The sequence below is a fragment of the Microchirus variegatus genome (genome assembly GCF_963457635.1).
Source record: "Microchirus variegatus genome assembly, chromosome: 7".
Classification (NCBI taxonomy): domain Eukaryota; kingdom Metazoa; phylum Chordata; class Actinopteri; order Pleuronectiformes; family Soleidae; genus Microchirus; species Microchirus variegatus.
In genome coordinates this window covers 32488062-32500864 of record NC_139808.1, presented here as the reverse complement: position 1 = coordinate 32500864, position 12803 = coordinate 32488062, and the positions used below count along the sequence as shown (strand labels likewise).

The following is a 12803-nucleotide window of genomic DNA, read 5'->3' as shown; positions in this document are numbered from 1 at the left end:
GTCTTTTTGTTTAGTGGCTGAAATCCTTGATATCACGTCTGGACCTCATGCATAACACCTTGAACTATCCCTTGAAACACATGGAAGCCCATATTATCCCTGGTGATTTCCCATAATCCCCCTCTCTCTCTCTCTCTGTCTCTCTCTCCGTCTCTGTCTCACCTGCAGGTCTGTCAGGGAGCGTCTGAGCCGCCTCAGGCTGCAGGACGGAGGTCCGCTCGGCGGGAGGAGGCTCCGAGCGTCGCACAGGAACCTCCGCAGCTTCTTCAGGCCGCGGCCGTACAGGTGCCAGTGCTTCACCAGCCCGTCCACCAGAGAGCGCCGCTGGTTGGCGCGCTGCAGCGCCCCCTGCCAGTGCTCTCTGAGCTGCGCCAGCTTCAGGAGGAAGTCGCTCCTGTAAAACACAGACACAGTAACACATGGTTTCCTTGTGGTTATTGACTCTCTCTCACACTCTTTGTCTTTAGGTTTCTTTGCAGTGTCGGCAGTTTTTACTAAAGCAGTTACTAAATAGTAGAACAGTCAATAGGTGGCGCTCTCTCTCTAGATGAAACCACACACATGACATTCTACAGACTGAAGAAAACACCTTTGTCATCTGCACAAATATCACACAGTTAATGAGAAGAATTATGGAAAAATGATCATTCCCAGCTATTTCAGTCTCAATCAAGAAGAATCGCAATTAGATATTTATATTGCTGGGCACGTTAGCGGTGGTTAACGACGTCAACGTTAACAAACTTTAATGCATGACCACTGACCGGAAAAAGACGCGTGTGACGTCATGGAGTCCAGGCACCGTTTACCAATTAGCCCAGTTAGCAATTTAAAAAAAAGTTGGCTTCGTTAGCTCCTTTAGTGCAGTTAGCGTTAGCCTACAGTTGAACTGCAGCGGTCTGTTTATTACATGAAAAGAGCAGCGCTAACAAATAACCAGCGTACCTGTGTAGTGCGTATGTGTGCCTCTGTTTTTAAAGTTTAGCGTTACTTTAGAGACTCATTTTAACAATCGGGAGTCACGTAAACATGACGTCACACGCGTCTTTTTCCGGTCAGTCGTCATGGAAACACGTCATGCACCAACGTGCGTTACCGTGTCCAGCACTACATAATTATTCAAATTAGTAACTGTTTAAAAAGAGTGAAAGTAACTCCACAGTGATGAAAAAAGACTTAATAAGAACTAGTGCCGTCAAACGTTAACGCGTCAACAGCTTCAACGTTAACGCACGATAAGTACGTTATACACGCAGTACACGGGTACGCTAACGTTTTTTGTTAGCGCTGCTCTTTTCCTTTAATAAACAGACGCTAACGCAGCTAACGGAGCTAATTGGTAAACGGTGCCTGGACTCCGGTGTTGCGGCACGTAAGCATGGCGTCATGCGTGTCTTTTTCCAGTCAGTCGTCATGGAAACGTATCGTGCGTTAACACACGTTAACCTTTTGCACGGCACTAATAAGAACAAAAGTGACAAAATGAAACACGTGAGAAACATGAAAAAAGTAGGAAAAAATAGTCACAGTAAACAATCAGTAGTGATTCCTGACATCTTTGAGTAAATCGTTAAGATTCAGCCTCTGGTGATAATGAAAATCACAGTGTTCAGACAGAAAACTGTAAATATTCTGACCTGTCGTCCACTTCTCCTCTGTGCAGCAGCTGCAGAGCTTCAGTGATGACTGAGTGAAGGATCTGGTGACCGGTGGAAAGTTCTGCCTCAAACCTCTGACAAAACCAGGACACACACACAAACACACACTCGGTGGATCAGTGGTGACATCTGTGTGTGTACATGTGTGTTTCATGTGTGTGTCCGTCCTGTACCTTGTGCGTACGCAGCTGCTCCCTGAGGCCGAGGTAAGATCCGGCCACGTCCACGGCCACGCTGTCCTCCATCGTCTGCAGGAAACACGTCCAGCTCTGACACTTGAGCTGGAAACTCTGCTGCTGCAGTGACTCTGTGTGAAGCTCACTGCACAAACACAAACAACAACATCACACACACTTTTATTTCATCTACTGTAATCACGTCTGCCTCCTCTACTGGACCAGCTCACTCACCTGCAGGTCTCCTGGGCTCTGGCGGACGCGGTGGTCCAGCGGCAGTTGAGGCGTCGCAGGCGTCGGGCGGCGGCGTCGCCCAGCGTGAGGCTGCAGCTCAGCTCGTTCAGAACGTCCAGGTCTGCAGAGAGAGAGCTCGGCTCCAGGAGGACGGACTGTCAACAGAATGATGACATCACAGACTCAGAGGGGTCCAGACCGGACCAGACCGGACCAGACCAGACCAGGTCCAGTGATCACATTAAATCATTACTGCAGTAACTTTCTCAACTTTCTACATTTAGTGTCATTTTTCATTAAACGTGTTAAGTTTCTTTCTGTAATCTGATTTATCTCATAAATGACTTCCATTTTAAACAATTTATCCATTAAGTTAATCTCTGGAATAACGTTTTTTGTGCAGTTTAACGAAGGTAAAACGTAGAAACTCTCCCTTTGAGAGCAATTCCACACTTAAATAAAGTTCAACCTTCACTTTGCAAACACAAAATTCCCATTTATGACATCTTTATGTTTATATTAACTCTTAAAAAATGTAAAAGAAATGTATTTTTTACAGAAATTACAGCTTTGTACTTAATTTGTAAAGCAGTGCTGCACATAATAAGACACAAAAAAGACACAATATAATCACACAAAGCAATAAAATACATAATAAAATAGATTTAAATTAATTAAATCTATATAAATAAATATTTTATATATATATATTTTAGTTTTTACATTTACTCTTTCATCCAGAAAAGTCCCTGTGACTCTAATTCCCACTTTAGCTAAGGAACATGTTCAGGAAACAACATATTAAGCACATACAGATGTTGATTTCAGAGTAAAAGCCTCATTACATTCTCATATAAAATCATCTTCATTTGCACTTATTATTAACTGCTGTTGATTTTGCTGTTTGTTTACATCATTTTCAAACAGTTTATTATAATATTACCTTCTTATACAGCTGCCTAAATCTCCTTTAACGCCTCATATTATACATTTTTCTTTTCTTTACATGTATATTTAGCTTTTAACTTGCTGTAACACAATAATCTCCAATAAAGTACCTGTATCTATCTGTTTATCAGTCGATCTTACCTGATCTGCTGTGTGATCCACGGCGTCCAAACTCTGCTGCCAAGCGTCCACGTTAGTGTCCAGTGACTGGAGGACGTCAGTGAACTCCTGCAGCTGCTGCAGCTCCTCCTGTACAGACACCACACACACACACACACACATACACTAGATTCTCTCTATATTTCTGCTGTACGTCAACCTCAGGTGTCAGGATTAGGACTTGTGTACAAGGTGATGCTTTAAAAACAACCGAAAACATCAATCAAGTCAACAAAACCATCAAGTTTGACGTAAAAAGAGCAATAAAACTCCATAAAAACATGAAAAAAAACTCACCTGCAGGTCACCTAGCTTCCCTGTCAGCATGTAGCTCAGCTGCAGGACACCACGTGACAGCAGTCTGCTCTCTGATTGGACCAGAGCGGTTGCTGAGGGTTCCAGGCAGAGACACAGGGCCTTGGAAGCCTCCAGCACCCCCTGCAGGTCAGACTGCAAAGTGTGGGTGTTCTGGAGGAGATTCTGGACACAGAGAGAGAGAAAAAGAGAGGATGTGAGTTCTGTTTTATCTCAAACTTCTTCTCCTTCTTTCTTCTCACCTGAAGGTGTTGAATCCTGACGGCGATCTGCTCCTCGCCGCCGTCGTTGTCGTCCACGGACGTCTCGCAGCTCACGGCGGACGTGGCGTCGCTCTGCAGCATCTGCAGCCGCTGGGAGAACGCGGCGGCGAGACCAGCGTGGACCTCCCACGCCTGCAGGACCTCCAGGCTCCTGCGGAGGCGCCGTTGCAGCGCCGCAGACACGTCGGTCCAACTGAAGGAGCAGAAGAGCAGAGACACGCTGAGTCTGAGATGTTATAGATAACATATTCACATAAACCATCACAGTCTCTGGTGTCTCACCTGTGTCTCTGCGTGTCCAGCTGCTGCGTGAGGAGGACGGCAGCCTCGGAGCTGACCACGTCTGTGAGGGAGGAGACGCTTCGGCTCAGCTCGACCCACTCTGCGTCCACAGCTGCCGTGTCCTCATGGAGGCGCTGCAAACACAGCAGCACAGTCACTCACCACAGGGACATGGACTTCTAATGTTGTCGTTAAAATCCAGTGAAGCAGTCGCACCTGCAGTTTTGCGTGCTGATCTCTGTGACCCTGCAGGCAGAGCCCAGAGTCGCCTAGATGAACCAGAGCCTGAGACGTCCTCGCCGTCTTCAGCCTCATCTCGCTCAGACTCTGGACCGCGGCGTCCCACAGCTGCAGAGTCCGAACCAGTGTCCGCTTCAGCGAGTCGTTCTGTCAGAGACGAGCAGAAAATCCAGTCAGACACAAACGTTTGAGGTGGAGAAACTGGTCGATGTAGACGTAGGTGTTTTCATCTTTTCGACCTGTTGAGGCAGAGCTGCACACGTCTGCATGGATCTGCGTATGTGAGACATGAAATCACTGCTGCTGTGTCCACACACTCTGTCTGTGAGCTCCTGAAGAGCTGCAGCCTTCAGCCTGATCTGCTCCTCCAGGCCCTGAAGCACAGACACAAGAGGGTTTTTAAACAGGTCGAAAGTTTGACCCTGAAGCGTGAATATCAGAGTGCAGATGTGACCATGTGACCTGGCAGGCGTCTACGCTCCTCTGCAGCTCTGTGCGGCTGCTGGGCGTCTGTGCCGAGTTCATCCACAGGCTCTGAGCTGTGATCCGGCTGTCGATCTGCTGCAGGCGAGACTGCAGCTCCGCTCGGGTCTGGAAATCCTGCTCCAGGATCTGGATCTGAAATCCACAAACAGGAAAAACAAGATTTAAGCCACTGAACAAAAGACTTGAGTCATTAAATCAGCTTAAGTCTGTGTTAGTTCTAGGACATTTATCTCACTGTTATATAAACATTTTAAAACAGGAAACTGAAGTTTAGACCATTTTGATAACCACTCACTCTCCCACACCAAAGCCCATAGAGAAAATCATCAACATTTTTCATCACAGCACACAGGAGTTCACAGGAGTTTCTGATCCACTGCTGCCTCCATCACTGAGTTTAGATGTGATTTATTCCGTCTTCAGTGTTTGAAAAACTTACTTTGGGTTTATTTCAGTGACACAAAGTGACCACACGAGGCAGCAGTAGACCAGCAGCTCCTGTGTCCGTGTGAGTAAAATCACTGGTTTTCTCTATGGGCTTTGGTGTGGGAGAGTGAGTTGTTAGAGTCTGTCTAACAGTGAGAAAATACAGTCAACAGCTGATGTGTATTTATAAGGTGAATCATTTCACATCAACACATCCATCTCCACGACAACTGAACAAACTCGGTTGGGATTCTTGTGTTTGTTTTCAGACCTGAGAGTTGAGCGTTTCCTGGAAACCGAGCCACTGACGGTTCAGTCGACCCTGGTCCTCTGCAAACTCAATGTGTCGATAGCGCTCCGCCTGGTCGTCATCGGTACCACAGGTGTGCAGTGGCAGGTTGACGTGGTCCAGGACGGCCTGATGAGCCGACAGCTCACTCCGACGCTGCTGCAGAGTCAGTGACGCAGACACGTGTGTGTGAACACACACATTCCCTCGTTTTTTATTTAAATCATAAGCAACACGTGTGACCGTTCCATCTTTACCTGACAGAACTTCAGCAGCTTCCTGAGCTCAGCGTTGGTGGACGACGTTTGGTCAAGATTCTCCTGCAGCTGAGACTCAGCAGCACCGAGCCAGAGCTGCAGCTCCAACAGCGCCTCCTGCTGGCTCAACATCTCCAACCACCACTGAAGAAGAAGAGGAAGAGGAAGACATGATGTCAAACTTCAAAATAAAACCTGATAATAGGGGGCACTGCAAGAAAAGCAAGCCGATTCCTGGGCCCCAACCTTTTTTTTTTTGGTTCAAAATCTCATACTTCCAAACTGGAGTTTGAAGAAAATCAGTAGAGGAAGTAAAAACTAACTCGTAAGATGTTTCTACATGACATTATACACAAAAACACAGCAGAGCATTAAAACTGTAGTACATAACTCAACTCATATTTACCTATACAGCACATTTAAAAACAACCAGGTCGCAGATGATGCATCGATGACTGTTACAGTTTACAGAGTTGCAGTAATCCAGCTGCGAGGTGATAAAAACATGGATTAGCTTCTCCAGATCTGTAGGCGTGGACGTGGCCTTTGACCTTCACTAAAGATTCCTTATCCCAGAATTCACTCGTTTGTCAAGTTTAAAAAGTGCTAACTTTTAAATACAAACAAATGCCGGAAATACGCAAACTACTGATTAAGTTTCTCTGTTTAGAGCCCATTTAGCTTAGCGACAATCCCGCGCTGCACACAGGAAGTGATTCGTATTACAACAACACTGAGAGAGTAAAGCCAGACGCAGAGCCGTTTCTTGCTTTATGCGGACTATGCAGCTGCATAGGGCCCCACAGCCACCAGGGGGCCCCCCAAACTGCAAGTTCATTATTATTCATTATTATATTTTTGAGAATTAAAAGTACTTGTCTTTATTTGCATGTATTGGATGCATTCATTATGCATTTGCAAAGCATGTAAGTGTTTGTGGGGTAATCAAAAAAGAGTTTGAAAAAATAGGGGCCCCCAAATAGTATCTCACATAGGGCCCCCAAACAGCTAGAAACAGCCCTGGTCAGACGACTGAAAACACAAAGAAGCGTCCACAAAACCTTTCACAAGTCAATTCCATTGCTCAAAAAAACCCTGGTTATTCACTGGGTTAGGGTTAGTTCTTGTCTCCGCCCGCCACTGCTCTGCTGCTGTGTACACCCAAACACTTCCTCAGTCAGGTCTGATAGTTTTGACTGTTTTCAGATGAAGGACGCAGGCAGGAAACAAATAACGTTGTTTCTGTTCACGAGTACGAAAGATTACACACTGCGTCATATTTCTGCAAAATGTTAATTCTTTTAATTGATCTGAAAAGTTTCTGATATAAAAAAGAAGAGAGGAGACGTGAGGAGACAAAAAGACAAGAGTCATCATCATAAGAGACAAAGACTGAGAACGAGACGAGTGATGGACAGGAAGAGAGAGATGAGAACAGCAGCAGGAGAAGAGAGTGATAAGAGGGAATGAAGAGGAGGAGGAGAAGAAAGAGACTGAGGAGGAGGAAGAGGAGGAGGAGGAGGATCCAGACAGTAGGTGGTGAAGGTGATAAGAGTCTTCAGAGCGTCTTTGTGCTGCAGCTCTGAGGGTTTGTTTAAGACTAATTGGTGACAGGAAGGTGAGCAGCACAATGTGGACTGAGTTCAGGTGAAGTCACCATTAAAGAGCGTTGTTCTCTCAGACTGTGGTCAGTCTGTGGTCTATAGTTCTATAGTTAAATCTGCTGTTTTGTGGTGTTGTTTCCCACATTATTGTGTGATCCATTCATCTTCTACCACCTTATCCTCCACATGAGGGCCACAGGGGGGCGCTGGTGTCAAATCCCATAGAAGGAGACCTTAAAGGGATAGTTCGGAATTATGGACATAAGACCTATTTTACCACTCAGCCAGTGTTCTTCTAGTTGCCGAGTTCGCTGGTGCTATGGCTAGCGCAAGTCAATGGTACAGGTTAGCATTAAAAACACTCATACCGACTCCACAGTGCACCCGAGGCAAATCAATTGTAACAGCAGACTATCGATGTACATATCTGTGTTGATAGAATGTTTGAAATAAAACCGACCTTGCAATTTGAAGGATTTATGCAGCAGCAGCGCGTCATACTTCCTGTTAGGCTATGGCAGCGGCGGACTGATATCACCTAGCACTTTGTTTATGTTTGTTTACCTGCTGTCATTGCTCCAGACGCAGAATAGCCTGCAGTGCTAGCTTCTTCAATCTCACAAAAATGGCCACTTTTGGAGAATATACTGATACTTTTGAAGACTCTGATGAGGATTTTATCCCCAACCCAAACCCAACCGTACCTGTACGAGCATGAATATACAGAGGAAGAATTGCGCGAGAGGGATGCTCAAAGGTCTGTGGAGACCGAGATAGCCTCCGCTGCTGCTGAGAAAGTAGTGCCTCAAAAATGGATGATTCATGCGATGCAAGGTTAGTTTTGTTTCAAATATTATATTATCAAAACAGATATGTACATCAATAGTCGGTATGAGTGTTTCTAATGCCATGCTAACTTGTACCATTGACTTGCGCTAGCCATAGCATCAGCAAACTCTGCAACTAGAAGAACTGAATGAAATTTCTTGAAAACGTCTCCAGACGTCTCCATCAAACTGGCTGAGTTGGAAAATAGGTCTTATGTCCAAAATTCAGAACTATCCCTTTAACCTTCAACCTTTGACCAACAAAACAGCAGTTTTTAGACATAAACTCAAGAAAATGGACAATCTCCAGAATCTTTAGTGACAAATGTGTTGGTTTTCCCTCAATGTTTCCCTGAAAGGTTGCAGCAGCCTTGACCTTTGACCTTTAGCCACAGAAATCTGAGCAGTTCTTCCCAAAGTCCAAGTGAACGTCTGTGCCAGATTTGAAAGATGTCACGTTCACAACACTCGAGACACTGAAGCGTCACAAAGCTCCTCACCTTCTGCAGAGATCGTTGGACGACAGGAGGTCCAGAGAGCAGAGTGGACCAGTCATCCTCCGTCTGTCTGAGCCTGGAGAGGATGGAGCACAGATGTGGAAGTGTCTCTGAAGTCTCCTTCTCTGTATCGTCTGGACTTCCATCAGAGCTTCCGCCGTCTTTCTCCAACTGGACGAGCTGAGAACCGGCACCGATCACGGACACCTTCAGTCCAGAGCGAGCCTCAAACTCCTGAGTCAGAGTCTGTAAATACAAACACAGACGTGAGTAAATTCTCTTCTAACAGTCAGTCATTCACTGTCTCTGTTTGACTCACCACACTCTGAAGATAAAGCTCACGTCTCTGTCCCACATCTGTCTCCTGATTCTCTGACACAGAGATTCTGTGACTCCAGTCGTTCATCAGCTCTGTGGCCTTTTTCATCCACTCACTCAGAAGAGCAGAGTCATGAAAGAACCTACAACAACAAAGTCAATTATTATATTAAGTTAAAGGACAAGATAATAAAGAATTAGTTCAAACTTCAAACTTCACCTGAGTCTCAGTTTCTTGGTTCTGTTGAGTGTGATGCGTTCACTGTCCACCCTCAGGTGCAGGGTTCTCCAGCGCGTCTGCAGCTCACCGGTGGCCACGCCCACTCCTCGACAGCCTGATGCCTGCAGCCGTAGCCCCGCCTCCAGCGTCCGGCTGAACCGCGCCCTGTTCTGTGCCAGAACATCAGCGAGCTTCTGCCACACAAACACAAACTTTATTTAAAAACAAAAGTTCAACAAACGTTCACGATAAACATTTTAGGTTTACAGCTCCAGAGAAACTAAATGCATTCTCTGGATCACCTCATCAGCGCCCCCTATACAAAGTTTGTGATAGTTCAGGAGAAACTGAAGCTCTGTACAGTTGGGAATCAGTCTGAGATACGGCTCTCGGTAAAAACAATGGGAAAACACATTTTTTTCCAACACTTTCCAGAGTTTGTAAACCACTCACTCTCCCACACCAAAGTCCATAGAGTAAACCAGTGATTTTAACATCACAGCACACAGGAGTTCACAGGAGTTGTTGATCCACTGCTGCCTCCATCACTAACTTACAATGACTGATTTTGTCAATTCGGCTTTTGAAAATCTTCATTTAGACTTAACTCAGTGACACAAAGTGACCACACGAGGCAGCAGTAGAAAAGTGAAATAAAACATGAACAGGTTCTTAAAACATCATAGACTTAAACTGACAGAGATTTTATGAGGCAAGTCTTTTTGTTAAGTGGCTAAAATCAGGAAATTTCTCAATTCTGACTACAAAGGGAACGTCCCTCATGTAAACTATTCCTGGAAACTGGAAAACTGTTTCATTAGCTTCTATAGAACTTCAGCTGAGAAGAGATTATTTGTTTTCCTGCTTCATCTTCATCACTGTTGACCAGGGTTCAAGCTTCCACACCTGGTCTGCTTCACATGAACACGAGCATCATCATCATCATCATCATCGTGTCTAATCCCAAAGGAAGAGCAAGACGAAGTAAAATGAATCTCTTCTGGACTAATAACTGGCATCAAAGTCCAGGAACATCATGTTCTTCTGCAGAAAACAACCAATCCACTCGCATGTAATTGAGCCAATTAGAGCAGAGAGCAGGAAAATGAGCAGGATGGAAGAATTGTAAAAAGCACTCCTGTGTCCTCTGGTTCTGCTGCTGTGAGTAAATCAGAATTATGAAGAACTCACGTAGAGTATTAATCTAACATCACCTGGAGGCTGCACAGATCCTCAGAGAACTGCTGATCACACTCAGGCTCCTCCTGGTGCATCCTGGGAAATGAAGTCTCCAGTTCTCTCAGCAGGGAGTCCGTCCAGGAGCGGTCGTCCTCCCACTGTGTCCACGCCTGACAGAGACACAGGGACACGTTCATGTGGTGAATGTGAACAGAAGAAGACTAACAACGACGTCACAGATGAGGATCTGAAATGACCTGTAATCTTTCCTCCATCCTGGATCCTCGCTCCAGTCCTCGCTGCTGCAGACGCGTCACCTCGTCCTGCAGGTCCGTCACTGCACTGCCCCACCTGTGGAGGGCGCTCTCTGGGAGTCTGCAGGTCAGGAAGTGCAGGGTCTGACAGTGATGACCCAGGAACTGGAAGAACTTCTGATCAAAATAAGAACAACATTTATACATTTAATCTCAGAACTTTGACATTTTTCTCTCAGAATTCCAAATTTAATCTCAGAACTGACTTTTTTTTTCTCAAAATTCCAAATTTAATCTCAGAATGTGGCCCTAATCCTGTGTGTTTTGCTTTGAAATGATGAAGTGATGGACAGACCGTGTGACTGCTGAGCTGCTGCTGCAGGTGACTCCTGCTCTGCTCCTCCTCCTCCTGCTGTGTGAGGCGTTCATGGCCCAGAGTGAGCAGCTCCTGCAGGCTGAGGAGCAGCCGCTCAAACATGCGCTGCAGCTCCTCGCTGCTCCTCAGCTCCTCACGGTGACAGTGAACGCCGCGCAGAGACGAGTCCAGATCATCCTGAACACAGGAAACTCAACTCAACTCTGACAGACGTCGTGGTTCACGGACGTGAAAACACAAATCCACACATTTGCCATTATTTTTTATTCATGAAGTTTTATAACATTTATAACCGAACATGTGATTCATTTAATCTCAGAACTCTGACTTTTATCCTCATAATTCTGACTTTAATCTCAGAGCTGACTTTTATACCTCAGAATTCGAACTTTAATCCCTCATAATTCCAACTCTAATCTCAGAACTCTGACTTTTTCTCCTCATAATTCCAACTTTAATCTCAGAACTCTGACTTTTTCTCCTCATAATTCCAACTTTAATCTCAGAACTCTGACTTTTTCCCCTCAGAATTCCAACTTTAATCCGATCATAATTCTAATTTTGATATCAGAACTGTGACTTTTTCCCCTCATAATTCCAAATTTAATCTCAGAACTCTGACTTTTTCACCTCATAATTCCTACTTTAATCTCAGAACTGTTTCAAGAAAAGAGAAGAAAAATGTGGCCCTAATCCTGCATGAAATAAATAATCTAAACCTGTCGTTGACGTACCTGCAGCTGTTTGACCTGGTGGACGAGGGACGTGGACGTGGACGAGGACGAAGACGAGGACGAGGACGAGGACAGGTCCCCCTGCTGGACGTCCTTCAGCAGAGAGTTCACCTGCGTCGCCTGCAGCTGCAGAGACGTCTGCGTCTCGTTCACAACCTGCACGTTTAACAGAGACGACGATAATAATAACGTGGAATATTTGCTAAATTCACTCAACAGTTTGTCTCATGACGTCTCCATGGTAACGGTACCTGTAGCTGTTGGTTAAAGCCCAGAGTTCCACTGAGATTATTGGTTATTTGAGGAGGAGTCGTCTGGTTAGAGGTGAAGGCTGCATGCAACTCACTCAGACGTCTCTGTTGGGTTTGACACACGACACAGAACGTGTTATTGTTTCCATTTCTGGTGTTTAAACGTACGTTAGATTCAGGAAGGATGAGTGAGCGTCTGTTGTTGTTTGTGTCGTCAGAGGGAGGTTATTTTAAAAGTGTAAAAAGAGATCTATTCCTTTAAAGAGTGGTCACTGTGACCTTCTGACCTTGTGCTTCACAGTCTCCTGGTGCAGCGTCTTGAGCTGCGTCTCTCGGCCGCTCAGAGACGCCCAGACCACAGGAAGGACTCTGCTCAGGTCGTCGACACACCGCCGAACACACTCTGAGCCCAGGACAGCGCTGACCTTTGACCCCTGAGAGGACAGCTCACCGCCGAGGGTCAACAGCTCTGCTGACAGAGTCTGGAGTTTAAAAAAGAAAGAACGAAAATCACATATCACATATATATATATTTTACCCCTGTATGTATATTTAATGTAATTGTTTCTTAATTCTTATTCTTTTCTGAATTTAATCTTCTTTATCCCTGATTTTCTTTTATTTTTGCTTCTTATTAGTGTTTCTTATGAACAAAAACACCAAGACAAATTCCTTACATGTTCATAGCTACCTGGCAATAAAACATATTCTGATTATAATCCCAATATTATGTTATATTATGATTTATTTGTTAATTTTGAACACAATCTGGCTAATTTCACTATAGAAACCTCAGTTTTTTCAGTGTTA

The 12803-nt window shown here is 45.1% G+C and overlaps 1 protein-coding gene across 1 annotated transcript in view; it reads right to left on the bottom strand.

The window, feature by feature from the left end:
* The window catches only part of LOC310929336 (nesprin-2-like), a gene marked incomplete at its 5' end in the record, with an annotated part of 50174 nt that overhangs the window by 29169 nt on the left and 8202 nt on the right, over window positions 1-12803 (bottom strand). Inside the window, 22 exons of the mRNA XM_083892058.1 lie at window positions 163-394; window positions 1638-1732; window positions 1832-1979; window positions 2069-2223; window positions 3158-3262; window positions 3473-3655; window positions 3733-3946; window positions 4036-4169; window positions 4252-4422; window positions 4515-4649; window positions 4738-4893; window positions 5459-5635; window positions 5734-5877; window positions 8665-8907; window positions 8981-9122; window positions 9200-9393; window positions 10414-10548; window positions 10636-10809; window positions 11743-11757; window positions 11854-11898; window positions 11994-12098; window positions 12281-12475. Of these exons, the coding sequence (XP_083748184.1) occupies window positions 163-394; window positions 1638-1732; window positions 1832-1979; window positions 2069-2223; window positions 3158-3262; window positions 3473-3655; window positions 3733-3946; window positions 4036-4169; window positions 4252-4422; window positions 4515-4649; window positions 4738-4893; window positions 5459-5635; window positions 5734-5877; window positions 8665-8907; window positions 8981-9122; window positions 9200-9393; window positions 10414-10548; window positions 10636-10809; window positions 11743-11757; window positions 11854-11898; window positions 11994-12098; window positions 12281-12475 (3297 nt within the window). The remainder of the gene's footprint in view (window positions 1-162; window positions 395-1637; window positions 1733-1831; window positions 1980-2068; window positions 2224-3157; window positions 3263-3472; window positions 3656-3732; window positions 3947-4035; window positions 4170-4251; window positions 4423-4514; window positions 4650-4737; window positions 4894-5458; window positions 5636-5733; window positions 5878-8664; window positions 8908-8980; window positions 9123-9199; window positions 9394-10413; window positions 10549-10635; window positions 10810-11742; window positions 11758-11853; window positions 11899-11993; window positions 12099-12280; window positions 12476-12803) is intronic.